Genomic DNA, 27,868 nt, shown 5'->3' with positions numbered 1-27,868 from the left:
GTGGCTGGAGAAAAGAAAGGGTAACTCCTAGGTTTTTGACTTGAACAATCAACTGGGCAATAGCACCATTTTCTGAGATATGAAATTCTGGGTAGAGATGGGAATGGGGCTAGGGGAGGCAAGGGGGCAAACTGCTCATACTGTCCTTCTCTCGGGACTGTTTTTCACTCCCTCTTCACCTAGTTGACTCCTTCCTATTCTTTGGATCTCAGCTCAAATGTCACTTTCTCAATGAAGTCCTTCCCCGACGAGTTCAAACCAAAGCTCTATATTAAGTATACACTCAATTGCTGCCATGTAGTTTCCCCTAATAGTAGACTGGAAAAGTAGCCACCAATTCCTCTACCAACCACACCATCCATAACATTTCCACTGCCCTCTCACTCTGATCCCTCTAGTCTAGGCCACATGGCTTGCATACGCCAATAGGGTTTCAGCAAACATAACATACGCAGAGACTTGAAAGGCACTTGGGCAGTTGACTTGTCCTGCTCCACTGTTTTGGAACTCTGAAACCATGGAAAGAAGCCTGGCTGACGTGCTAGACAATGAGAAACACGTGGCCCCTGCTGACGACCTGCCAATGCCATGACACAGAAGTGAGGCCCCTTAGATCACCCAGCCGCCAGCTGACCAGAAAGGCAAGTAAGAGCGCAACTGAGCAGAACCAAGGTAAAAGAACCACCCAGCCCACTCAGAATCCCAAGCTAGCCAAACGATTGTAAAAAGTCACTAAGTTTTGTGGTGATTTGTTACACTGCAAAAGTGGATACAGTAGCACATACCTCAGTGGCAATTTTACACATCTTTGTTTGATTAGCTTCTATCACTGCCACATGACTGTGAGCTCTCTAAAAGCATAGACTATTCTGACCTTAGGTTACTGTGCCAACCTCAAAGCCGAGCATAATACCTGGAACACACCAGGCATCCAACCAATAACATGCTGAGCGAATGCAAGGAGCAAAAAGACGTACACAAGCGAATAGGGGAAGTTCAAAACAAAGGATTTGAAGACATCTATTCGTCCAAAATAAAAACTGTTAATCAGGGCCGGGCGCGGTGGCTCACGCTTGTAATCCCAGCACTTTGGGAGGCCAAGGCGGGCGGATCACGAGGTCAGGAGATCGCGACCACGGTGAAACCCCGTCTCTACTAAAAATACAAAAAATTAGCCGGGCGTGGTGGCGGGCGCCTGTAGTCCCAGCTACTCGGAGAGGCTGAGGCAGGAGAATGGCGTGAACCCGGGAGGCGGAGCTTGCAGTGAGCCCAGATCGCGCCACTGCACTCCAGCCTGGGCGACAGAGCGAGACTCAGTCTCCAAAAAAAAAAAAAAAGAAAAAGAAAAAAAACTGTTAATCAGCAGCACACGGCAGCGAGGAATACAAGACCAAAATCACACTTCCTCTGTCTCAAACGGCTCAAATCAACAAAGTGTACTGTTTGAGCATTCCAACACTTCGCTCCTTCAGACAGTATTAGGGCCCCGTCCCAAAGCGTTAGGGCAAAGCCCTAACGCTGTCTGAAAAAGCGAAGTGCAGGAGGATCCCAGAGAGGTTTCTTGAAGCAGATAAAGTCTGAATTGAGGCCGGGCCCGGTGGCTCACGCCTGTAATCCCAGCACTTTGGGAGGCTGAAGGGGGGCGGATCACTTGAGGCCAAGAGTTCAAGACCAGCCTGGCCAACATGGCGAAACCCCGTCTCTACTAAAAATACAAAAAAATCAGGCCAGCATAGTGGTGCACGCCTGTAATCCCAGCTATTTGAGAGGCTGAGGCAGGAGAATTGCTTGAACCCAGGAGGCGGAGGTTGCAGTGAGCCGAGATGGTGCCACTACACTCCAGCCTGGGCAACAGAGCGAGACTCCATCTAAAAAATATATATAAATAAACAAAGTCTGAATGGAGTCCTTGCAGTATTTACTGGGAAAAGCAGCACACGCCAAGGCCAGGAGGGTCAAAGGGACGGAGGCGTTCAAAGGACAAAGGAGAGCCTCCTGTTTGTTTGGGTTTTTTTTTTTTTTTTTTTTGAATTTTTGTTCCCCCAGGCCAACCCTAAGAGCCAGAACTGTTCGTTATTTGTCTCAGCACAGGTTCCGTGTAAGCGACGCCTCCTTATCCGACGCTCAGGCCCTTCAGGTACGGGACCCCTGCTTCTTAATTATGTTTCTATTATTCCCAGTGTCTAACACAATCTCTTCCCCGAAGTCGCACCTTGATATATATTTGCTGAATAAATGAAAAGTTAAAGATGAGGCAGAAAGCACCGCTCCTTCCAATGGCAGCTCTCAAGAGCCCACGTTTACAGATTCAGCAGCGAAGCGGACGCGTCTGGTAAGAGACTACAAGTCGCAAAGGCGGAGAGGGGGCCCCCGGGCCTCTGGTTTCACGTCTCCCTCCCGGTCCCCGGCTAACCGGCGTCTTTTCTTCCCTGCTCCGAGTAGCCGAGCAGCGCTGGAGGCTGGGTGTCTGGTAAGCGCGGCTGTTAGAGAGGATGGAGGCGCCGTAGCCCCGCGGTACTTCTCACAGGCTTGGGCGGCAGGGACGCGCGGGACAACCGCGCAGGCGGCTCTGCAGGGGTGGGCGCGCCATCACCCCGCTCGGTCCCTCCCTGCTTTGCGCTTTCGGAGCCCCAGCCGCGCTCAGGCTGTCTCGGGCATTGACCGCGGGGGCGCGCGCCCCGTTTCCATAGAAACGCCCGGGCTGGCGCGGCGGCGCGAGGGGCGGGCTCTCAGGCTCCCGGCGGCTGCTTGCGCCCCAGCGCGCGCCCAGGCGCCTTGGAATCCCCTTCCTTGGGCCCCCGCAAGGTCCCCTGCCGTGCGCGAGGCAGCATGATGAGGCGCACCCTGGAAAACCGGTAACAGCCCGAGCCCAGCTGCCCAGGGCCGCCCACACTGGAGGACTGGGGTGAGGGAAGTGGAGCCTCTGTCCGTGGGGCCTCTGCGCCGAATTCCGACCCTGGGCGGGAGGCTGCACGGTCCCCGCTGTGGCCTGGGGCCTAATTCCCTGGGCTACAGCGACCGCCGGCGGCGAAGGGGAGCCTAGGGCCCGGCCGGCTGCCACCCACCCACGCCTCCGGGTCTCAGGTCCCCACAGTGCCGGAAGGCTAGGAGGCAGCCGGGCGCCCAGGCCGCGCTGCGCGGAGCAGCCGGAGCAGCCACAGCAGCCACCTCCCCAGTTAAGGCCAGGCCCACCCGGCCTGGGCCTTTTCCTGTGCCTACACTGTCCGGATAGTGAGGTCAGGACCCCATGGAGAGCACTCCGCGCCGGGAGACGCTGGATCGTCGGTGGGTTTGCACCTTCAGAGCTGCAGAATGCCCGGGAAATGTTTGCATGTTAAATTAACGTGAAGCCTTCTCATCTCTAAGGAGAATGTTTTGCCTTTTGTGTCACCTTTTTCTGTAGGAACGCTCAAACGAAACAACTGCAAACAGCTGTCTCAAATGTGGAGAAGCATTTTGGAGAACTGTGCCAAATCTTCGCTGCCTATGTGAGGAAAACTGCCAGGCTGAGAGACAAAGCAGACCTCCTGGTTAATGAAATCAACGAGTATGCTGCTACAGAGACCCCGCATTTAAAGCTGGGCCTGATGAACTTTGCAGATGAGTTTGCCAAACTTCAGGATTATCGACAAGCAGAGGTATGAAGTGAATCACAGTGTGATTGTTATGAATGAGCCATCAAGTAGTGGATGAAGGAACGGTGGAAACTTTCACTTGTAATCTACCTAACTGCACAGGTGGATACAAACTTGGTAAAACGTAACATTTTCATGTCTATAAGACTGTTTGAGTCTATTAAAGAGAAGCTTTCTGTGTTTTATTTTACCGTTTTCAAGCTAACCTTTAGGGCATCTTGAAGTCTTGAATTTCCCCACTTTATTTGCCAACTTTTGGCCAAGGGATGGCTGTTTACTGGGGGTAGTGGGAATAGTACCCAGGGGGAAGAAAATAAGCATAACTTAATGTCTTGTGTGGCACGTAAGTACGTTTTAAAGAATGACTGGAGATGGAAATGTTGGGAATGGTAATGTGGATGGATAAATTATTAATAAATGGGCAAGAGACCATTGCTGCATCCATGCTCTGGAAAATTGACCAATGGTTTACTAACAACAACCAAATGCTATGAATTATTTCATGGAAGCAAACCAATACTGAGATACCGTGTGGACATTTTGCTCTGTGTAGCAGGAGAAGTGTCCTTGTGATTGTTTTCTTTCTAAAAGCCCATTTTTTTCCTTTAAATACTTAATAAGCACTTTTACTTGTATTTATTTCCAGTTTCACGGCATAGGTTAGCTTATCAAAAGTTACCCAGTTGGAACTGCGTTGCTTTTTTGTACTTTTCTCATCAGAACCTAAAACGGAAATTTCAATTTTCAAAAAATAGAATGAGTATAAAAAAAAATTGAACTCATCATTGCTATCCATACAAATTTGAAGAGTAATCATATTTGGAGGTACTTTTGGAAAAATGTTGAGTCCTTGTCATGAAACTTCTGTAATAAGTAACTCTCAATTATATATGATAACTGGGGACTTACTGTTTCAAAGATAATTTATATTCACAGGTAATCCTAAAATCTTATTTTAGCCAATAATTTCAATGCCCCTTTGTAGAAAACCTTTATGCTATTTATCAAATAGCAAAGTGAATTGATTTGCATTTGTTCTCCTTTTATTTCCCTTGCTTACCAAATGGTGGAGGTCCTAATGAACAATGACAAAAAGGTAGGCAACAAAATGGAGAACAGAAAAAAGACTTAGATAATCCTTAAACTGAATAATCAGTATGGATTATAAGAAATGGTGTAAACCAAACTGTCCTGAATATCCATGATTTTAGGATTCCTAATATTTGAATACTTGATGGGAAGTCGATTTTTATTTTCCTAACATATTTTAAAATGAAACATTCATATACATTTTGTTTACAGAAATTAAAGAAAAATCAATATGAAATTAAGCGTATTTGTCAGTTATATAAATATGTATCATTAAAAAGCCCTTTTCCTGCTATTAAAATAATGTTCATTTTAAGCAATTGAATACATGTCACCTATCTTGAGAAAAAAAATTTTAATGTCCAAGAGAGTTATTTTTCTTATGCTATATTTAAATACTTGCCTTAAAAAAAAAATCTGTCTCTTCAGTGCCTTCCACTAGTACTACTTGTAAAAGAAGTAATTACTCAAAATGTGATTTAAAAACCTATAATGTTTAAGAAAAACTAATTCTAAATGAAACAGAGATGAGACATACAGTTTGACAGCTCAGCAACGCAGACCATTTATCTTGTTCTGTAGGCTTCGATAATTCACAAATGGCTTCTCAGAAAAAAAATGCAGCAAATACAATGATCTCTAAGCTTTTTTGCTTTTCAAGGTTATGTTGCTTTAAATGTTTCCAAGATGCTCTGGCTTTCAGCTTTGATTTTCTTTTCTGAAAAGTTGAGCTATTACAGTTCAGAGATAATATACACAAAGTATCCATTACTGTGCTGAACACACTGAAAATGTTAGCTGTATTAAAATTTGAGCTGTCTTAACACCCTTAAACTACTACTTTAAGGTAAAAAAGTAATCCTAAGATGATGATGTGGCCAGGATGAGCTCCTGGGAAACCTGAGACATTTTCGTGTCATTTTGCTCACCAGGTGCTTTTCTACTTTTACTATTACTGTGCAGCTTAACAGTTTTTAATGTGTTTTGAGTTTAGATTCTGAGTCTTATCAATTTCTAGTGATTAACCTTTTATTTATAGGTTAAAAGGTTAAACATTCTAATTTAAAATTTTAATAATTTTCAATAGGTTGAAAGACTTGAAGCCAAAGTAGTTGAACCCTTGAAAGCTTATGGGACCATTGTGAAAATGAAACGGGTAAGTAAATCCATTTTCTCACTTACTGTGAGTTACTCTGGCAAAGAGTATGAGGTTTCCAATTGTTTTTTTAAATAAGAAATACAAAGTAGTGGCCAGGAGTGGTGGCTTACGCCTGTAATCCCAACACTTTGGGAGGCCGAGGCGGGCAGATCACGAGGTCAGGAGTTTGAGACCAGCCTGGCCAAGATAGTGAAACCCTGTCTCTACTAAAAATACAAAAAATTAGCTGGGCATGGTGGCATGCGCCTGTAATCCCAGCTACTCAGGAGGCTGAGGCAAGAAAATCGCTTGAACCCAGGAGGCAGAGGTTGCAGTGAGCTGAGATAGCGTCACTGCACTCCAGCACAGGCGACAGTGTGAGACTCTGTCTCAAAAAAAAAAAAAAGAAAAGAAATACAAAGTAGTATATAGTCATTCTTTTTACTCTGAAAGATCACTTAGATCTTTAAGAATAATGAAATAGTTTTAGTGAGCTTATTAAGTATAAGCAACATAGACATTATTATGGAAACCTTAAAATAATTATCATGAAAAATATATGGACAGAAATTGCTTTACTATATAAGTTTTTCTTTAAAGCAGGTGATAGCATTTAGACTTTTAAAATGTGTGAGAGAGTTCTATTTTTAAAACTAACTTTATTGAAGTGTAATTTACATCAGCAGTCCCCAACCTTTTTGGCACCAGGGACTGGTTTTGTGGAAGACAATTTTTCTTTAGTTCACAATAGGGTTTGCACTCCTATGAGAATCTGATGCTGCCTCTGATCTAACAAGAGGCAGAGCTCAGGCTTTAATGCCAGCTCGCCCACCACTCACCTGCTGTGCTGGCCCAGTTCCTAATAGACCTGGGGGTTGGGAGCCCTTGATTTAATGCAATAAAATTCTTCCATTTTAAGTGATCATTGAGTTTCGACAAATGTTTATACCCATGTAACCACTACCGCAATCAAAATTACACATTTATATACATATATCTATTATGGTTAATAGTTTTGCACTGAAATTGTATCATTATTTTGAGAGAATATTAAACACATTCTCACATACATAGACACTAATTATGTAATACTTGTAATTCCTGTGGTAATGGTACCAGGATCACACAAGAAGTATTCTTCCATTCTTAAAACAATTCTTAAAAGAATTCTTCCATTCTTAAAACTGAATTTTCTTAAGTCAGACATTTTTACTAACAAAAAAATGCCAATTTGCAGGATGACCTCAAGGCAACATTCACAGCAAGGAATCGAGAAGCTAAGCAATTAACTCAGTTAGAAAGAACACGTCAGCGAAACCCATCTGATCGACATGTTATTGTATCCTTTGAATTTGGGTCTTTAAAAAAAATTTTAAGGTATGGAGTACAAAAGTAAATGTATATAGAAATTGTGCATTTTTATTTTTATACGAGTAGAGAATTTGAATATAAAGATTGAAAAGAAATACATTTAGGAATTCTCACTATAGAAATTGGCTAATTTTAAAGAGGTTACACCACCTAATTCAAATCCCCTTATATCGTTTTACACAGTAGACTTTGCAAACAACAAACAAAAAATTCAGATGTTTTTATAAAGAGTAAATTCAAATTTCTGAATTTTATTTTCACATGGTGATGACTAAATATTAATTCTACAATTAACTTAAAGATCTATTGTTAATCCTAATATATCAGCGTTCTCTATGCCCTGCTCTGAGAAAAGGAAAGAAAATTTTCCTGTTTAATTTCCTTCATCTTTTAGAAATAAAACAACTATGTGACATCATGACTTCCAGCCAGTTAACCTCAGGAGACTTAAGAGTATAATTAAGATCCAAGTTGGACACAAAGAAACCTAGATAGGACTGTCTACTATAACGAGGTTTTTCTGTTAAACATGACTGTTTCTTAAACTACAATGTGCCTTGTTCGTGAGTAAACAAAAGCATGCAAAATAGTGCCTAATTGCCAGCAACTGAGATAGGTAGGACTGTGTAGAAAGCACTAACATCTGGCTGGGCGTGTTGGTTCACGCCTGTAATTCCAGCACTTTGGGAGGCCGAGGCGGGCAGATCATGAGGTCAGGAGTTCGAGACCAGCCTAGCCAACATAGTGAAACCCTGTCTTTACTAAAAATACGAAAATTAGCCAGGCATAGTAGCACGTGCCTGTAGTCCCAGCGACTTGGGAGGCTGAGGCAAGAGAATCGCTTGAACCCGGGAGATGGAGGTTGTGGTGAGCTGAGATCGCACCACTGAACTCCAGCCTGGAAAACAAAGCGAGACTGTCTCAAAAAAAAGAGAAAGAGAAAGAAAGCACTAACATCCCTACTGCCTCTTTTTTCCATTCCTTCTTCTATGTGTCTCCTTCCTGCTTCCTTAAGGTTGTTACTGCCCAGCTCAGCCAGAAACTACATGAGGAGTGGCTCTTTGAGAGCATTTGAGGTTCCAGAACACCTCCATTCCTGAGGGGAGTCTCTTGAGCAGCGATTTGGGGCTGCGCCAATTGCTTGGTCCTTCTTCCTTTGGACCAAAGGTACAGAAGCCCAACTTTGTACTAAACAAAAATGGGCAGCCATAGGGCTGGGAGTGCCCACTGGAGACTGGGACAGAAACATCTAGATAGTCATAGTGGCATAAGATCCGCAAATGGAGATGATAGAATCTGTGTTTTAAGCAAGTCGGACAAACCAGAGAATGCTGGAAAATTTATGACTGATAACTAGAGATCAAGGCAGAGGCTATGGGGCAGGGCCCGGGGGGTTCACCAGTGTTTAAGAATTAAGCTAGGGATGAAAATTTTTTGTTTTGTTTTGTTCTTTTGTGGCCTGGAGTGGGGGAGGTGGTGATAATATGAAGACATCTGGAATCCTGAGTAGTTGGCAAGATTGAATCAGGAGTACTGGTGTCTACACTAAACACAGAAATGAATCTATTCCTAAGACAAACATTTTTCTGACTTGGATGCTGTGCTGTAAACACTGCTGTGGAAGGGAGATAATCTTAGAGCACAGATGAAGCAGGTCTGTGGGTTCACATGGTGGGGAAATAAATATAACCTAAGAGATTATTGCCACAGGTGAATCAGTGTGCTCACTGGGTAAGATCTGCAACTTGTGTATTTTGACAACCTGAGACCAAAACATGAAGGACAATCTACATACAAATGTAGTCAATATAAATATACAAATATTCAATCATAGTATTATGGAAAATTCATCTGTGTAGAAGTATGTTGAAGTTTGATATGTAAGATAAAATGGAGTCCCTCTGATAGAGAGGATAGGGAAAAGAAGAATCCCAGGGCTCTGCCTGCTCACCCCCCAAGTAGGGCTCCAGGTGGCTTCTGAACAAGCTTCCTGTAATGCAGTGTGAGAAATACCAATCTGGCTTACCCTTTTAAAAATCATTTTGAACTCTTAATTAATTCCATTTAATATACCGATATCTTTATTCATGGAGTTGTATCTTAGTATTTTAATCCAAAGCATTTCCTACTCAAGTTGGTATATTATAGAATTTTGAAGAATTTTCAATGAAAAGAAGAAATATTAGAAATCCATATTCTGTTTGCTAAAAATGGATGTGTTACTTTAGGTGAGTTGCTATGCTCAGGTAAAGGGATTTGAGACTTTCAGAAATAAATAGTAGTTGCTGGAGGGTAATAGAAGATGAAGCTACACATATCCCAGTTACGGCTTCTGTTTCCCCATGCTTTCCTGATTTAGCCAACTCTACTTACCCTTCTAAATTTTAAAATGAAAATATCAATAAATGAGGAGGGTAAAGACATGAGTCAAAAGGAAGTAGTCACAAGTAAAGAGCTGCATCAGTCATGTGTAGTAAACAGTATTAGGAATTAGTCAGCTTGAATATTCTCATTAGCACAAGGTTAATGTGTATCAAATAACTGTTAAGAGATTTTTTCATAGTAGTAAGTCTTCAAAGGAGTTCTATTTTATCTTTGAATTTCCTGTAATGAAGTTGTAGTTTAAAGAATCTCAAACACAGAAATATAGAGAATTGTTTTTGATTCCTGGTTATGATTAAGTTGAAAGTTTGTATGATTTTTAAAAACTCTACACCCCATATTGTAAATGTATATACAAACACAGAGAGGTATAAATGAATATAATTTTAAGTACTTAGTATCTTGAAAATGTGTAGTTGAATGAACTGAATTACATAAGTAACCATAATTGATATATGGTTACAATTAATATATAACCTAATTGTAAGTGTATGTAATTCTATGAGTATATAAATTTATTGAAAAAACTGTTATACTCTCTTTGAAATGTATTTTTTCCTTTATGAAAATTTCAGTCACAGGTGGGTAATAAAGTGGTGTGTCAAGAAATGGATCCTTATAGTAAACCCTTTTACTTGTTTCAATTTATACATTTTCTTGAAAAAGAAAGCAAAAGCTAAATGTCACAGTATTACCTATCACAGAACTTTGACAACAAATGCAAACTTTTTCTATGATTAATTATTAAATGATGATATATGTGACTTTTGAGTAAATATAATATTAGCACAAGAAACAAAACTTTATTAGGAAGAATTTAATCCGAAAACTGGGCTGTGTCTTTTTAAATTTCTGTGTTACCTTTTAAGAAAAACTCTTAAATGTTTTTGGGCAACTTTTGTTCTAGCAGACGAGATGCTTAAAGACAGATACACAATTAGATTAGAAATATTACTATAGCCACTGACTATATATGGCTATTGAGTTCTTGAAATACAACTAGAGTAACTTTGCAGTTAGTTTTTAATTTTTTATTTAATTTTAATTAGTTTTAATGAAAATAGCCCCGTATGGCTAGTGGCCACCATATTGATTGGACAGTACAGATCAGATAATATGAGTACATGTCCGAGTGTGTTAGACTTGCCATCTAATTCATTAGTTACTAGTGTGTTTATTTTTTGTAATAAGCATTAACTAAATAGAAGCAGTGTAACATGGTTGTCTTGTAAAGAAGAATCTGCAAGTAGAAATCCCATGCTGAAATATTTGTAGTGTATATTGTATTCTACCTGATGAGGATATTATAGAATTAGGAATATTTAATGCATTTGGAGAACAAGTAGAAGTAAGCAAGGTAGAAAGAAAGAGTCTTTGGTTATATACCTGCTAACCCAAAATACCTCAATGTTGTAATGATTTTAAAAATCAAACTCTCAGTGGTAGAAATTGTCATAGCTGTCTCTCTACTGTGTGCCACTCTCCTTAGTCCTTTCCAAAGATGATTTAATGTAATCCATACAATAGTCCTATAAGATAAGCATAAAGAGTAAGAGATAATAGGCCAGGTGCGGTGGCTTACACCTGTAATCCGTGCACTTTGGGAGGCTGAGACTGATGGATCACTTGAGGTCAGGAATTCAAGACCAGCCTGGCCAATGTGATGAAACCCCATCTCTTCTAAAAATACAAAAAATTAGCTGGGCGTGGTGGCATGCACCTGTAATCCTAGCTACTCAGGAGGCTGAGGCAGAAGAATCGCTTGGGAGGCGGAGGTTGCAGTGAGCTGAGATTGTGCCACTGCACTGTAGCCTGGGCAACAAGAGCAAAACTCTATCTCAAAAAAATATAAATAAATAAGAGATAATCTGTAATTGAGAGAATTGAAATAATTTTTTACTAAGTCATAAGTCCTTTTCAGGGGAGAAATGGCTAACGGAGAGAGACAAAAGAAAAATAATTTTTGATAAATGGCACAGGTAGTGAAATAGAGGGAAGCAGTAGAAAATATGGGAAATGGTTTTACAGTAGGTTATCCTAAGGTGTCTGGAAAAAAAATGATTTTGTAGACAGAAAGGGAAGGATTTGGGGGTAGTTTTTGTTCTTGGGGTTTTTTTTCTAGATCGTGAATCGTATCACCAAATAAGTTCTTTATTCTGCATGTGCTTACATACATCATTTTATTATATATGGTAAAATATAACATTAACAATTTACACTGTTATGCCAAAAAGCCAGTACTGCAATGGTAGAATTTACCAGTAGGCTCAACTGAATGAATTCTCATTTGATTTTTTTATATCTTTGGTTGGGGAATACTTTTGTAGGCAGAAACGGAATTGCAGAGAGCTGCAATGGATGCTAGCCGAACAAGTCGTCATCTGGAGGAAACTATTAACAACTTTGAAAGGCAGAAAATGAAGGATATAAAGGTAATAAAGTAATTGTTAGGGTTCAAAACATGTTTTTAACCTTATTTTTTACTTTAAACTCATGAAAAATTTAAATTACTCTAAATTTGAAAGCCCGTAATACCCCTTATAAAGAAAATATGATTAATAAGGGGGTGGGCACAGTGGCTTATGCCTGTAACCCTAGCACTTTGGGAGGCCAAGGCAGGTGGATCAGTTGAGGCCAGGAGTTTGGGATGAGCCTGGGCAACATGGAAAAACCCTGTCTAGTTGCAGCACCATTTGTTGAAGAGACTATTCTTTCCTCAATTGAATGGTCTTGGCATCTTTGTTGAAAATCAGTTGACGTGGTTTTACTTCTGGGCTCCCATTCCTTTTCATTGATCTGTGTGTCTATCCTTATGCCAATACCACACTGTCCTAACATTGCTTTATGGTACGTTTTTAAATCAGGTAATGTGAGTCTTTGTACTTTCTTCTTTTTTAAAATTGATGTGGCTATTCTGGATCTATTGCAATCCTGTATGAATCTTAGAATCAATTTGTCAATTTCTACAAAGAAGTCAGTTCAGGTTCTTATAAGGATTGTATCAGATATGTAGATCAATTTGAGGAGTATTGACATCTTAAGAGTAATTCTTCCAGTCCATGAACATGGGATGTTTTTCCATTTATTTTAATATTCTTTAATTTCTTTAAACACTATTTGTAGTTTTCAGAATATAAATTGTGCATATCTTTTGTTAAACTTCTTCCTAAGTATTTTATACTTCCTGTTGCTATCGTAAATGGATTTGTTTTCCTAATTTCATTTTCAGATTGCTTGTCACAAATGTATAGAAATACAATTGTTTTTTGTGTACTGACTTATGTCTTACAACCTTGCCAAACTTGATTATTAATTCTAATAGTTTTTTAGTGGATACGTTACAATTTTCCACATATAAATTTTGTTTTCTGCAACAACCTACAATTTAAATGCAAACTCCCATAACCCTAGCAGACTCCCAGAAATATGAGCATTAATCAATACCAGTCTGTTAGGGTTCTGAATCTCCATTCTGCACATCATTCCTCATCACTGTCAAATTGCTTCCTTTCCAAGTAAGGCCACATTTGGGATCTTTTATAATAAAGAGGGATGTAGAAATCTCACAATGGTGGCCTCAAAGATCAGTCAAAAGGGTTACATTACAGCCCCCTTACTTTTTTTTTTTTTTTTTAATATAGAGCTGGTGTCTCCCTGTGTTGCCCAGGCTAGTCTCAAACTCCTGGGCTCAAGCAGTCCTCCCACCTCGACCTCCCCAGGTGCTGGGATTACAGGCGTGAGCTACCGTGCCTGGCTGGCCCCCTTATTTCTAATAAAAACAACATTCAGATATTGCCATGTTGATCTTAGCATGTCTCATAAACATTTCTGTGAGATAAATACTTGGAAAAGTCAGATTATTGATACCACTCTTAATGTGGGGAGAAACAGAACATTCCTATTCTTACCTGTTATCAGGCTACTGCTTCTGATAAGGGCAGAGTTTGTGGCTCCTTTAACCACTCTGGAAGCAGAAATGATTGGCAGTAGCGAGCACTGCTCATAACCATGTGTGCATTAACTGTGTTTGAGGTGAGTTTAATTGATAAGTCCATTTGAATTTTGGTATTGGTATTAAACAGCAAGGTAATACATTTTTGACAGACTTTTCATAGGAACTTTGCAGAGTGTCTCTCTGAAATCAACTGGCACAGAACTTAGTGTACAAAATGAGAGAAAAATCACAATCCCGTTTGTTTCCATGTATTAGGAAAAGTCATCAGTATATGATGAATGTCAAGGGAATTTCACAATTACAAAAAAGGTACTTAACCAGGAGTTACTCCTGTAACAAACAGGGATGGGAACTCAGTATGTAGTGAAGTAGCTGACATGAACAAGAAACATCATAATTAATTTTTATAGCTTTATTTTTATTATAAATATAAATCATAAAACTTATCATAAAATTACAGAGAAAAATTTAGTCTCACCACCCAAAAATATTTACCATTTTTTATTTTATCCTTCCAGATTTTTCCTGTGCATATATACAGAGACATAATAATAACAATAACAAGCATTTCTTAAACATTGACTGTGTGCCAGGTACCATTCTAAGCATTTTGCATGAATAAACTCATTAATTCCTCAAAATATCATTATGAGGAAGGTACTATCTTTAGCCCTAACAGTTATACATTAATGGGACCACTGTATATATAGCATCTCTTATTAAAACTTATGGATATATTTATGCCAAGAAACAGATCCATATCATTTTTTGTTATCTTTATGGTATTCTGCAGTATGGTTATACTAGTTCATTTAACCAGTCCTCATTGGTGAATGTCTAGGTTATTTTTGCAATTGTAGCTGTCACTGCATCAATACACATTGTTAAACAGCAGCCTTTGTGCTGGCCCAGTTATTCTCTTGAGATAAATTACCAGAAGTGGAGCTCCTCCTTCAGAGCATACTTTTAATTTTAATATATATTTTTAAAACTTCTGTCCACAAAAGTTAAACCAGTTTACATTCCTACGAAACCTTGCATAAGCACAGGTACAATGATGAGTTTGTTTTTTTGTTGTTGTTTTGAGACCAAGTCTCACTCTGTCACACAGTCTGTAGTATGGTGGCATGATCTTGGCTTACTGCAACCTCAGCCTCACAGATTCAAGTGATTCTCCTGCCTCAGCCTCCCGAGTAGCTGGGATTACAGGCATGCACCACCATGCCCAGCTAATTTTTGTATTTTTAGTAGAAACGGGGTTTCACCATGTTGGCCGGGGTAATCTAGAACTCCTGACCTCAGGTGATCCACCTGCCTTGGCCTCCCAAGGTGCCAGGATTACAGGCATGAGCCACTGCACCCAGCGTGTTTTTGTTCTTTTTGTTTTTGTTTTTTGTTTGTTTGTTTGTTTTTATGACAATGTTGACACCATAAGTTGCAGTATTTTTAATAAGATGATAGGTAAAAGATCAGTATCATTTGCATATTACTGCTGAGCTTTTTAAATGTATTTAGCGATACATTTCTTTAGTAAATTATATTTTTCCTTAACCTGTATTTCTGTTGGATGTTGGAATTTCTTACTAATTTCTAAAAATTCTTTATATGGAGAAAATTAGCCCTTCAAATTAAAGAGAAAGTATATTGCAAATGTATTTTCTCATTTTACTGTTTACAGTGTTTTTGCCACCTCTAAGTTTTCTTTTTATTGCCAAATCTGTCTTCTTTTTGGTTTCTTCCTTGGTGTCATGCTTAGAAAGGTTTTCATCTCCTAGGTTATATAAATACTTGCTTATATTTTCTTGAGTTTTAAGATATTTTAAACATTAAATATTTAGCTGGCAACTGTGTTTTGCATGTGGTATGACATGGATATATAACTTTAATTTTCAAATGGATAGACAGTTCTCCTACATCCTTTATTGAATATCCTATACTCTGGAGAGCTGTCATTTCCTCTTTCAAAATGTTCTTAAAACCTTTTCTTTAAAGATCTCTTTTGTTTATCAAACAAGATGGAGGCTTTACTGTTAGTCACTACGTCCAATTTAGCTAGTTGACTTTGTTGTTCTTGTTGAGACAGAAGTCTCCAAACATTGCCCAAGCTGGTCTGGGACACCTGGACCCAAGGGAACCTCCTCCCTCAGCCTGCCAAGTAGCTGGGATTATAGGCACATGCTATTGTGCCTGGCTAGTTTACTTCTTGAGCATTAAAAATGGGTGTTTTGGCTTGTCATCAACTCTTAGTTCAGTTTTCCCTCTAGGAGTTTCCACACTCAAGAAAACCTGACTGCTTTCTGGTTTGCAACTATCATAAGGACACTAACAACTAAGAGTAGGTCTCAGCCCTGGTCAGAAGCCATTCCTCCTCTAAGGTATTCCTGGGTATCTAGAGATACTTTAATATGAAATCCAAAATTGTATTTTAGCATAATCCCGTTTATCAGTCAGTTGCCAGCCCGGTATACCTGAGCCCTCTATAATTTACATGAAGTGACAATAAGGGTCATTGTGAATCATAGTTACAAGTCTTTTTTACCTAGGCCCTGTCCTCTCAGACTGACATATATCACTGAGTAGCAGTCAAAGCCTCTTAATGCTCCCTTAAGTGTTTTTCCAATCATCTAGGAAGAATGGGACTGGAGGAAGGAATCACAGGCCACTGATAATTATCTATATGGCTATCCTCCAAAGTATATGACCACTCCTTTCTGGGTTATCTTAGGAGAGCAGGGATGAAGGGAAATGTGTATTTGACTACTGCCTTCTAATTAATCCATGCTTGAGTATTGTCTGCCTTGTTCTTATTCAGCCCAGTTCTCTCTACATTGCTTATTTTGTTATAATTAACAAAATAAGATCATGTTTATTAAAAACTTGCCTGGTTTCCATCTTTTCCGTACCTACTGATTACCTCACCCCCTGCTTAGATCAACAGGCACGTCTTCACTCATACTCTTTGTTCATGATCTTCCTTGTCATAGGTTTCCATCATGCTTATAGAGGTTACCTGCACAGTTTATCTGTGAAGGAAATTACTGATTCCAGCAAGAACAGCACAGTTCAGTGGGCAATAGAAAAAAACCTTAAATGAGCTATAACCTTATAGCCTTAGAATAAGATCTGTGTCTAAAGAGTCTTACCTGTGAGCAACACTGGGCAAGTCAATATTTGTAAACTAGAACGCTGTATGCAAATATGTGGTGTTATCATCAGTGGCAGGGTGTCATTACTACCAAGTAACTCCTTTATATTTAGAGAATACAAGTAGCATACAGTGTGGAACATAATTCCTGTTTAAAAAACATTCTACTGTTTAAACATCAGTTGGAATTGCTAAAACACCAGCTTCGTAACTGAACTGCTCTAATACTTAATAAGCATATGGTATTAAAAGTATATAGTAGCATACATTTTAGTCAGATCTTATGTTATTATAAATGTCAATTACTAGGTATAAAGAGAACTAACTAAAATAAAAAATAAGAGGGAAGTGAATGGTGATAAAGGAAATACTTTGTATAATTTGAAGGTTTGGCAGCAAAAGGTCTTCATAACTGTTTTTCAGTTATCTTTTGTACTTTATTTGCCCTATAGAAAAACAGATACTTATGTATTTTATAAAATACCAAGACTATAATGAGGAATGAAGTTACTATATTCATAAAGAAATTTAAATCATTGTTTAAATTCAATTCTTTGTTTTTTAGACTATATTTTCTGAATTTATCACAATCGAAATGTTATTTCACGGCAAAGCTTTAGAGGTCTACACTGCTGCCTACCAGAATATACAAAACATTGATGAAGATGAAGATTTAGAGGTAGGACTATGTCTAAGCTCAGTTCTTCTGTTAATGTGGAAATATTTAAAAGAGAACATTAGTATGTGATTAATGTCTTTTTTTTTTTTTTTTTGAGACAGAGTCTCACTCTGTTGCCCAGGTTGGAGTGCAGTAGCGTGATCTCAGCTCACTGCAACTACCGTCTCGTGGGTTTAAGCAATTCTCCTGCCTCAACCTCCCAACTAGCTTGGATTATAGGTGCCCGCCACCATGCCCAGCTAATTTTTGTGTTTTTAGTAGAGATGCGGTTTCACCATGTTAGCCAGACTGGTCTTAAACTCCTGATCTCAAGTGATGCGCCCACCTCGGCCTCCCAAAGTGCTGGGATTACAGGCATGAACCACCGCGCCCAGCCATGATTAGTATCTTAAATTTGAACACTACAGTGGTTATTATCCACTGTAATGGTAATATCCAGTGTAATCCAAAATAGATGAACTTTTATGATTTTCTGTTTATTTTCAATTTTTCAAATTAACCATGGCAAAAGTTCCAAGAGTTAATTTATTAATAGCTAGTAAAATATAATTTACATAAAGCCATTAAATAAAATACACAATAAAGCCACAATAAAATAAAATGTGTATCATTTTGACTGGTGATAGAAGCCCACTGAAGTCTGCTAAAAAATAGCTAATGTTTGTTGACTTCAGTAACATTTGAGTATTTACATCATGCACAATGCCCAAAGCTTTACATGCATTTTCTCATTCAAACTTCAAAATCTTAGGTGGTAGGTGCTGCTATAACTCTCATTTTACAACTACAGAAACAGGCTTAGAGGATTTAAATAACTTATTTGTGGCCACTTAGTAAATAGCAGAATCAGGATTCTGACTATGTAATGTAATCACTAAGCTATGAAATAAATGTAGGTTATGTAAGCTTGCTTTATGCTGATGGTTTTAGTTAAATGCAAATAATTCTGATTGGCCAACTAACATTAGAGCAAGTAAATATCAAAGCCTGGTCCTCAATGAGCAATTCTGTAAATATCCAACCCTCTTACCTTCCAAACGGAAAAAATAAAGGTACGAAAGTATTTATGCTGAAGTAAACTGTTCAAGACATACTTTCCCCATCTCATCTCTAATATAGAAGTGAAAAAAGCCATGTAATCCCAACATATAACAAGAGTTCTGTATTAATAAAATATGGAAGTGTCTACCACTTAACAATTTGAAGACTCCCCCAAATTTTTTTTTTTTATATCTCCCCCCCCCTTCCAAGACAGAGTCTTGCTCTGTCACCCAGTCTGGAGTGCAGTGGTGCGATCTCGGCTCACTGCAACCTCCAGTCCTGGGTTCAAGTGATTCTCCTGCCTCAGCCTCCCTAGTAGCTGGGAATACAGATGCCTGCCACCATGCCCGGCTAATTTTTCTATTTTTAGTAGAGATGGGGTTTCACCATGTTGGCCAGGCTGCTCTCAAACTCCTGACCTTGTAATCCGCCCGCCTCAGCCTCCCAAAGTGCTGGAATCACATGCGTGAGCCACTGCCCCGGCCTAATTTTTTTTGTATCTTAACTGTCAGTAAAGGGACCCTCTGAGCCTTCCTGTCCCATTACTCCACGGGCTCCAGGAAACTTAAAACCAGAATATAGGTTAAAGAAAATGAAGAAAGTACATATTACAGTATATGTATATATGTTTCTAATGTCAAAATCTATTTGTTCTATATCAGTTATATATACATATTTATATTTCTCTATTTGTCATTAATGACTTCCCAAGTGTTACTTCCAAACACTACAGCTAAGGTTTCTTAACTTTCACTCCTTTTCATGTCCTGCTTTTAAAAATTGATTATGAAGGCCAGGCGCGGTGGCTCACGCCTGCAATCCCAGCACTTTGGGAGCCCAAGGCAGGTGGATCACCTGAGGTCAGGAGTTCAAGACCAGCCTGGCCAACATGGTGAAACCCCATCTCTACTAAAAATACAAAAATTAGCCAGGCTTGGTGGTACGCGCCTGTAATCCCAGCTACTCGGGAGGCTGAGGCAGGAGAATCGGTTGAATCTGGGAGTTGGAGGTTGCAGTGAGCCAAGATTGTGCCACTGCACTCTAGCCTGGCAACAGAGTGAGACTCCATCCAAAAAAAAAAAAAAAAAAATTGATTATCAAGCTTTCATCTGTCATTTATAAAATAATAAAATAGCAAATGTTTATATAATTGAGTCAGCTACTGATCTTTGCATTTTAACTATATCATTTTAATCCTCTCAACAACTTTGATAAAAGTACTTATATCTGATTTCTGTGGATGAGAAAACTGAAGCACATTGAGGTTAAGAAACTTCCCAGAGATCTCATAGCTAGTAAGTAGCAGAGCTAGAAGTCTAATCCGGAAGTCTGACTACAAGGCCCATTATGCTTTAATCCTCTCTACATTAGACTTCCACAAGTATGGTTCTTGATGAGTGACATTAACCATTTCCTGCAAGAAATAACACTGCATTTAGTGGCAGGTTCAAAAGTGATCCCCCAATTCTCCTTCAAGACTGTAGTCCACTTTATAAGTATTTTCATTCTTCTTTGTATAATACCTTTGACATACCATTTGTTAACTGACCTTAAAGTTCCTTCAAGCCCTTCAGTCCCCAAGGTTTTCCTTCTCATCCCAGAGGTCCTAGATATTTTTTTGTCACACCACTTCCTTTATAACTTTTTACCACTACTCTTAATCAGCCATCTAAGTAGTTTGTGGGAGAAGAGCTCTATGTAAAACTAAAGGTCTCAGGAATATGTGGTAGATTTTTTTTTTAATATCAACTCCCCTACTTTCTAGTGAAGTAATACTGAGCAAGTTAACTTCGCTCTTCAGCTTCCTCCCTTCTAAAATGGAGATACTGTAGTACTTACCTCATATAGTGTTTGTTCAACAACTGTTTATCGAGCACCTCATATGCACCAAGCACCATTCTAAGTGTGAAGGATGTAGCATTCTAAGTTAGAAACAGTCCAAGTTGTCAAAGCAGTAACTTTAAATCTACCAGGGAATTCAGACATTAAAAACTGTGTAATGATTTTTTTATATGACCAGTCCTATAAATAAAAAAAAAATGTATTGTGTGTGATGGAGGGTTACAAATAGTCTGGAGAATCAGAGTGATTTCTTAGAATCTTGAGGGATGCATGGGAGGATGCCTGGCAAAAACTTTCAGGTAGAGGGCATAGATAGATATACAAAGGTCCTGAGGCAGGACTGTTGTGAAGAAAGAACAGTGTATTTAAAACAACACAGTTGAGAATCATGGCATGTCATGGAAAAAAACAAAACAGCACAGTATAGGGCACGAGCACTTGTTCAATAAACCACGGGCATAAACTATTATTATGCCATTATTGTGGAGAGAACAGGCTGGAGAGAATTGTGGGACCAGGGGAAGTAACTAATTGATGTAACTGATATAATATCAAACAGGTACCTACCAAGAGGAAGGATCCTGTAAATACAGGTTTCTTGGAAAGAAGTAAAGAAAACATGCAGAAAAGACTGAGAAATAACTTGTTATTCTTACAGATAGTCCATGCTTTATAAGAACCACTGAGATTTATTCCAGCTGCAGCCAGTGTTTTGTAGTTAGGTACCTCTAGTTATATCACAAACCATCTTAATGGTTCTTCACATAAAAAGTATTGTCGGCCAGGCGCGGTGCCTCATGCCTGTAATCCCAGCACTTTGGGAGGCTGAGGTGGGTGGATCATGAGGTCAGGAGTTCGAGACCATCCTGGCCAACATGGTGAAACTCTGTCTCTACTAAAGATATAAAAAATTAGCCAGGCATGGTGGAGGGTGCCTGTAATCCCAGCTACTCGGGAGGCTGAGATGGAAGAATCACTTGAACCTGGGAGGCAGAGGTTGCAGTGAGCCGAGATCGCACCAGTTGCACTCCAGCCTGGGTGACAGGGTGAGACTCCATCTCACAAAAAAAAAAAAAAAGTAGTCAGGTCACCTCTGTATTAACTTCAGAGCACATTCAGATCTTGAGAACTGCTCTTAGAAGAGATCTTGGACCATGTTGGGAAATGTATTATTGCCAATAAATTGGAGTAAAATGTTAATTGTAATAAATATTTAACTGGTATAGACTTGTATCCCAAGGGTTACATACTGTTTTCCATTTCCCACTTTAAATTCCATCTTTGCTAGAAAAGTTAATGTTTTAAGAAAAATATTTCTCCTCCAAATACCAGTTGATTAATGAGTCATTGCATTTATTTTTAATTTTTTTTTTTTTGAGACGGAGTCTCGCTCTGTCGCCCAGGCTGGAGTGCAGTGGCACTATCTCAGCTCACTGCAAGCTCCGCCTCCTGGGTTCACGCCATTCTCCTGCTTCAGCCTCCCAAGTAGCTGGGACTACAGGCACCCACCACCTCGCCTGGCTAATTTTTTGTATTTTTAGTAGAGACAGGGTTTCACCATGTTAGCCAGGATGGTCTCGATCTCCTGACCTCATGATCCACCTGCTTTGGCCTCCCAAAGTGCTGGGACTGCAGGCATAAGCCATGGTGCCCGGCCCAAGTCACTGCATTTTTATATCATACCAGGATGTCAGTGGTCCATGTCTGGCACCAAAATTGAATTTGGTCGTTGGTAACGTGTTAACCTAATTAGCACCCCTGAATTACTTTAAAACATAAGTCTCACCTCCTGTCTTTTATCCTTGATTCCTTCCGTGTCCTGCAGTTCTCTTAAAGGAATGTGTAGCCATCCCCTAATTTAGGTCTCCTTTTCCCCCCCATAGAAGATGTTAATTAAATTCACTTTTGCCAAATGATGTTAACTGTGTTTGCAACTTAACTGTTAACATCATTCATTTGGCAAAAGTGAATTTAATTAACATCTTCTATTTGCCAGGGAGGAGATGCATAGATAAAACAGGGCTCCGTTGCTCTACAGAACTTAAGACTCGTTGAGACAGATATGTAATCAATTACAAAACACTGAGTTAAAAGCAATACTTGAGGGTATGAACAGTAGGTGCTACTCAGACAATAGGGGAATGCAGAAGAAAGATGGCGTTTTACATTGTTCTTGAAGGACAAGTAATTCTTGAAGGACAGTTTGTTGTAATTCTAGGCTAAGGAACCAGCATTGCAAAGGCATAGTATAACTTAGGTTCTGCATTTACAGTCAAGAGCCACAAAAAGTTTTAGAATAGAGAAAGAGGCCAAGCGTGGTGGCCCACGCTTGTAATCTCAGCATTACAGGAGGCTGAAGCAGGATTACTTGCGGCCAGGAGTTTGTGACCAGCCTGGGCAACATAGCGAGACACTTGTCTGCACAAAAAATGAAAAAATTAGCCAGAGTACACCTGTGGTCCCAGCTACTCAGGAGGCTGAAGCAGGAGAATCACTTGAGCCCGGGTGTTCGAGGCTACAGTGAGCTATGACTGCACTACTGCAATTCAGCCTAAGTGACAGAGTGGGTCCCTGTCTAAAAAAAAAGAGCAATAACATATTTTGGCCTTAAATAAAAAGTAAGCTATAAAGGGTATGTAGAGTAAATAAAAGAGAAGTGCCTCAGGTGAGAAATGTATAAGTTTTATATACATATATATTTTTTTAAGGCAGGGTCTCATCCTGTTGCCCATGCTGGCATGCGGTGGCACAGTCGCGGCTCACTGCAGCCTTGACCTCTCAGCTTAGGTGATCCTCCCACCTCAGCCTCCCAAGTAGCTGGAATTATAGGCACGTCCCACTGTGCCTGGCTAATTTTCATATTTTTTGTAGAGATGGAGTTTCGCCATGTTGCCCAGGCTGGTCTTGAACTCCTGGGGCTCAAGCGATGTGCCTGCGTTGGCCTCCCAAAGTGTCAGGTGAGAAATTTAGGGAGAATGCCCAGGCTTATAGTTCGGTCTTCTAGGTAAAAGATAATGTCTTTCATTTTAATAGCTAATCCAGAGCTACACTGTTCAGTAAAGTAGCCATTAGGCATATATATATAACTATTTAAAGTTCAATTTAAAAATTCAGCTCCTCAGCCACATGAACCACATTTCAAGTGCTTAGCAGCCACACATGGCCAGTGGCTACGTTTCTGTACAGTACAGAACAGCAAGCATTTCCATCATCTCAGAAAGTTCTTCTGGACAGTGCTGGTCTAGAGCAGGAGATAGTTGGGAGCATGAATACAGCTGTCACAGGGTATGCTTGTCAGGGGATTAGTTGAAGGGTAGTCATTAACAGTGTAGATAAGATCTTTCAGAGAAACTTTTTTTTTGAGACAGGGTCTCACTCTGTTGCCCAGGATGGAGTGCAGTGGCGTGATCTTGGCTCACTGCAACCTCTGCCTCCCAGGCTCAAGTGATTCTCCTGCCTCAGCCTCCCAAGTAGCTGGGACTACAAGCATGCACCACCACCCCTGGCTGATTGTTTTTTTAATTGTTTGAAGAGATGGGGTTTTGCCATGTTGCCCAGGCTGGTCTCAAACTCCTAGGCTCAAGTGATCCTCCTGCCTTGGCCTCCCAAAGTGCTGGGATTATAGGCATGAGCCACGGTGCACAGCAGCATTGTTTTTATATATAATAAGTGGCCTAAAGGAAACCCTTTAAAAATATTTTAGGTGTAAGTAGTAGAAAAGGAGATATAAAGAAATAGAGAAGCCAGGACAATGAAAGAGTTTAGTAGCATTTAAGTTTCAGGAAGGGGGTCAGTGAGGATGAAGAGGAAAAAAAGACCTTGGTGATGTGAGCAAGACCAATTTTAGTGGGAGGTGAAAAGCTCAATTGTAGTTTGTTGATAAATAAATGGAAAAGAAATTTTTTAAAAAAGAAAATGGAGATGAAGTTGAATATTCAAGAAAGTTTTTTAAGAAGTTATACCTTGAGATAACTAACAAAAAAAAAAAAGACTGATCTTGAGCTTGTTTTCTAGGAGAGGGGACCTGTGGACAACAAAAGCTTTTGTTTGTTGGTTGGGTTTGAAGTTTTGGTTAAAGGAAAAATGCACATTGGAAATAAATCAGAATGGTATTTTTTGAGAGAAGGAAAAGGAGGGGCGAAAAGCTTGAGGGAAAGGAGGAAAGTTGAAGAGATTCGTATCTGATAACCTTACCTATTAGTCTATATAGAGACATGGTGGGGGTAGGGTAGAAAAGATGGAGCTAGAAAGGCTTAAGAGTTAACATTTGGAAATAGTGCCTTAAGGAAAGAGAACTGACAAGTCATGGCATTACAGATCCTAGTAAGGTTGGAATCCATAAATTATAATGGTTTCAATTTACTCTTAGGTAATTTTCATAGCAGTACTGCAGAGTTAAATTGGTAAGAGTTGAGAATATGCAGAACAGAAAGATTCAAAGGTATGAGTCGCAGCCTCCCTACTAGCTTGCATGCTCTTTAAGGGTCTCAACTTTTGCAGTTCTCCTGGCAAAAGCATTTAAATGATTGTTTCATGACTAATTACTGTTTAATATCTGTCATCATCTTACATAGTTCAAATAGAATTTTTAGCTTTCATCTTTCTAGCTTATTTTTTTTATTTTACATTTACAATAATTGGAATTTTGTCCATTTGGGGGGAGTTGTTTTTTAAAAAAAATCTTAATTAAGGAACTTAATTTGACTGTCTTGATTTTGTTTAGCATCTACTTTATAATGGTATTTTATCATTACAATAGGTTTTCCGAAATTCTCTGTATGCACCAGATTATTCATCTCGTTTAGATATTGTAAGAGCAAATTCAAAGTCACCTCTTCAGAGATCACTGTCAGCTAAGTGTGTATCTGGAACAGGACAGGTGAGCAAGAAACCGTACTCTAAAGGAATTTGGGCTCTGCTGCCTTTGGAATTGTTGAGTTCTAAAAATGTTTCCCCTCAGTCGTATCACCTCGGTAAATTACCCTCCCCTGGACCTATTTCTACTCTTCTATAACATGACGGAAGATTGCACTAAGTGCAGCTCTGTTACTTCTTAATTATCTTTTATACTGTAATTACATATTACTCTCTAAAGCATAACACTTGAGAGCAGAAGTGGAAAAGACGAAAGAATGCTAATGCAGATGTGTTATCTGCTATAATATGAAGAGCACAGATTCTGAAGTCCAACTTAGTATCAAAACTTAGTGGATCTCATTAAATTATAAAGTTAAATACCAAATTATACCAAAAAAGGGCTTTTACTGAACACAGAAATCATTTCATTTTTTTCTATATACAGAAAGCCTGAGTTTCCCAGTATCTAGAGCAGGGGCTGACAAACTTTTTCTGTAAGATGTGGAGACTAAAGTTCTTAGGCTTTGTGGGCCATATGGTTTCTACCCCAACAACTATAAATAACAACTATGAGTAACACATAAAGCAGTATGACTGTGTTCTAATAAAATTCTATTTATTTACAAAAGCAGGAGGCTGACTGGGCCACAACTTGCCAAACCCTGATCTAGAGAGCTATGCCTTTTTCATATCTAGCCTTCAGAATATAAAATTCAACAAACTATTTTCAAGATACAACTTTTAGGTAAATTTGATACCATACCTTCTATTTTCATTTGATTCTCCTGTAAGCATTTATTTTGTTTTATATGTATGTATCTGTCCCCCAACCCAATTATATTTTTATTATTCCGGCATTAAGTGCCTTGAACATAAATTCCATAAATTTATTTTTACAGTCCATATAAAGTTTTGAAACCTAATAATGTTACCTTAGCTGACACTTGTATAGCACTTCAGAATGCATTATCCCAGGGTTTCTCAACCTCAGCACTGCTGACTTTGGGACAAATAATTGGGCCCACCAGGGAGGAAAAAGGGGACGGAATACTGTCCTGTATATTGTGACGATATTAAGCAGATATTAGCATCCCCCGCCTCTACCCACAACATGCCAGTAGCACACATAAACAGCCCCAGTAGTGACAAACAACAGTGTCTCTAGACAGTCCCAAATGTCCCCTGGGTTAATCATCCTCAGAGAAGTTTTAAGCAATATGTCCCACGTGGCAGCAGTCAGGCAACTTAAAACTGGTGAATTCAGATTCTCAACTCATTCCATTTAAATCACACTACTTTTACATCAGTATTTCTGTCCCACTGCCTAGCTGAAATATCCTTCTATTTTTGCCATCCATTTTATGATTCTCAAATGCTGTTTTTGTGACCCAAAATTTACTTTTAACTCATAATATAGTCTATACTTCTAATGTTTTTGAAGTATTGATGGCTATCCAACTAAAATCAAATGGCTACACATTTTTATTCAAAAAAAATGATGAATGAAAAACCTGGCTTCTGAGCTTAAAATTCATAGGGAATTTTCACTACTAAAAGTTACGACATGGACTTTTTTTGAAATATTTGTTGTGTGCCCTTTTCTTTAACAGCATAAAAAGATACCAAGCATGTAAAATTTTTTTAAGTTAGTATTTTTATTTTAAAAAGAGTGTTAACTTTTAACAGGTATCCACTTGTCGACTAAGAAAGGATCAACAAGCAGAAGATGATGAGGATGAAGAGTTAGATGTTACAGAAGAAGAAAATTTTAAGTAAACTACACATTCCCATTTTCATCATAAACGACATGAAATCCACAATGACTAAATTGTAGAACTTTATACTCACTTTGCTATGTTAAGCCTCAAAGTGAAGTCCAACTGGAAACAGAAAAATAATTAAAGGAAACTTATGCTGACCAAAAATGAAGGCTTTAAAAAATATTGCATACCAGTCATTTCAACATCCTACCTAGTGTTACATGATTTTTGTGTAAGTGCCTTTTTTTTTAAAGATGGTGTATTTCACAGTATTTCATATTAATGTACTATATCTACTTGAAGTTCCAATAGTACATTATGACAGAAACCAAAAAATCTAACAATTCTGCTTAGCTTTTTGGTTAAGACTCCATGCTTTCATTACCAGAAAAGGGTCTTATGTAGTCATTCTGATTACATGTAATTCTATTCCATGAAACCTTAAGAAAAAATATTTTTAACTTTCCCTAAAACTTTATCATTTGATAAGTAAATTTACTTTTCAAGAAGAGTATAATCAAAGAGTAAAGATAATGTGACACTAAGATATCAATGTTTTATGAATACACATAAGGCATAAATTTCAGCTGTGAAAAAGCCACATTCAATCTGACTCTGGTTTTCAAACAAAACTGCTGTCATAATTATACATGATACTGCAACTTTTGGAAGGCTAATTTGGTGGAATGTTGCCTCATCATAGAACACCATAGATCATTAAAAATTCCATCAAAATTTTACCAAGCTACCATATAGTTTTTAATAAAAGGGTATACAGTCACTTTTATTTCTGAAAATATAAAACATGGAGCCGAATTTCAGTGTATCTGATGCTTCTCTTTTGGTAAGGAATTATACTTTTATTTCATGGATCCCAGGCAGGCATATAAAAGTTACGGAATTTGTAAAATCATTTGGGATAATTAGAAAGTGCAATTATTCATAACAGAAAAATAAAGACTTTCTAGAAAGCT

General features: G+C 38.9%; 1 protein-coding gene across 6 annotated transcripts; it reads left to right on the top strand.

Moving 5' to 3' along the window:
- Positions 1–2,693: 2,693 nt before the first annotated feature.
- FAM92A (family with sequence similarity 92 member A) lies at positions 2,694–27,868 on the top strand. 6 transcript variants are annotated; one of them, XM_030795031.1, is made up of 11 exons: positions 2,708–2,855; positions 3,095–3,285; positions 3,404–3,638; positions 4,708–4,731; positions 5,812–5,880; positions 7,100–7,201; positions 10,191–10,196; positions 11,943–12,047; positions 17,281–17,394; positions 25,037–25,156; positions 26,821–27,634. In XM_030795031.1, the coding sequence occupies exons 2-11, from the start codon at positions 3,248–3,250 to the stop codon at positions 26,908–26,910; spliced, it is 903 nt and encodes a 300-aa protein (XP_030650891.1). In that variant the 5' UTR covers positions 2,708–2,855; positions 3,095–3,247; the 3' UTR covers positions 26,911–27,634. The 6 variants fall into 6 exon arrangements, with proteins under 6 accessions (XP_030650894.1, XP_030650896.1, XP_030650895.1 ...); XM_030795032.1 differs by lacking the exon at positions 3,095–3,285; XM_030795034.1 differs by lacking the exons at positions 3,095–3,285; positions 4,708–4,731 and having other exon boundaries at positions 2,694–2,855; positions 26,821–27,868.

This window comes from Nomascus leucogenys, chromosome 16 (genome assembly GCF_006542625.1).
Source record: "Nomascus leucogenys isolate Asia chromosome 16, Asia_NLE_v1, whole genome shotgun sequence".
NCBI classification, from domain to species: domain Eukaryota; kingdom Metazoa; phylum Chordata; class Mammalia; order Primates; family Hylobatidae; genus Nomascus; species Nomascus leucogenys.
Note: the sequence above shows the minus strand (reverse complement) of the source record. Positions and strands in the feature narration are given on the sequence as shown.

Coding starts and splice junctions, on each gene's coding strand:
- FAM92A (XM_030795031.1), top strand. CDS start 3,248: ATGGAGAGCACTCCGCGCCGGGAGACGCTGGATCGTCG. Junction 17,395..25,036: donor ATGAAGATGAAGATTTAGAG/GTAGGACTATGT, acceptor TCATTACAATAG/GTTTTCCGAAATTCTCTGTA. Junction 25,157..26,820: donor GTGTATCTGGAACAGGACAG/GTGAGCAAGAAA, acceptor AACTTTTAACAG/GTATCCACTTGTCGACTAAG.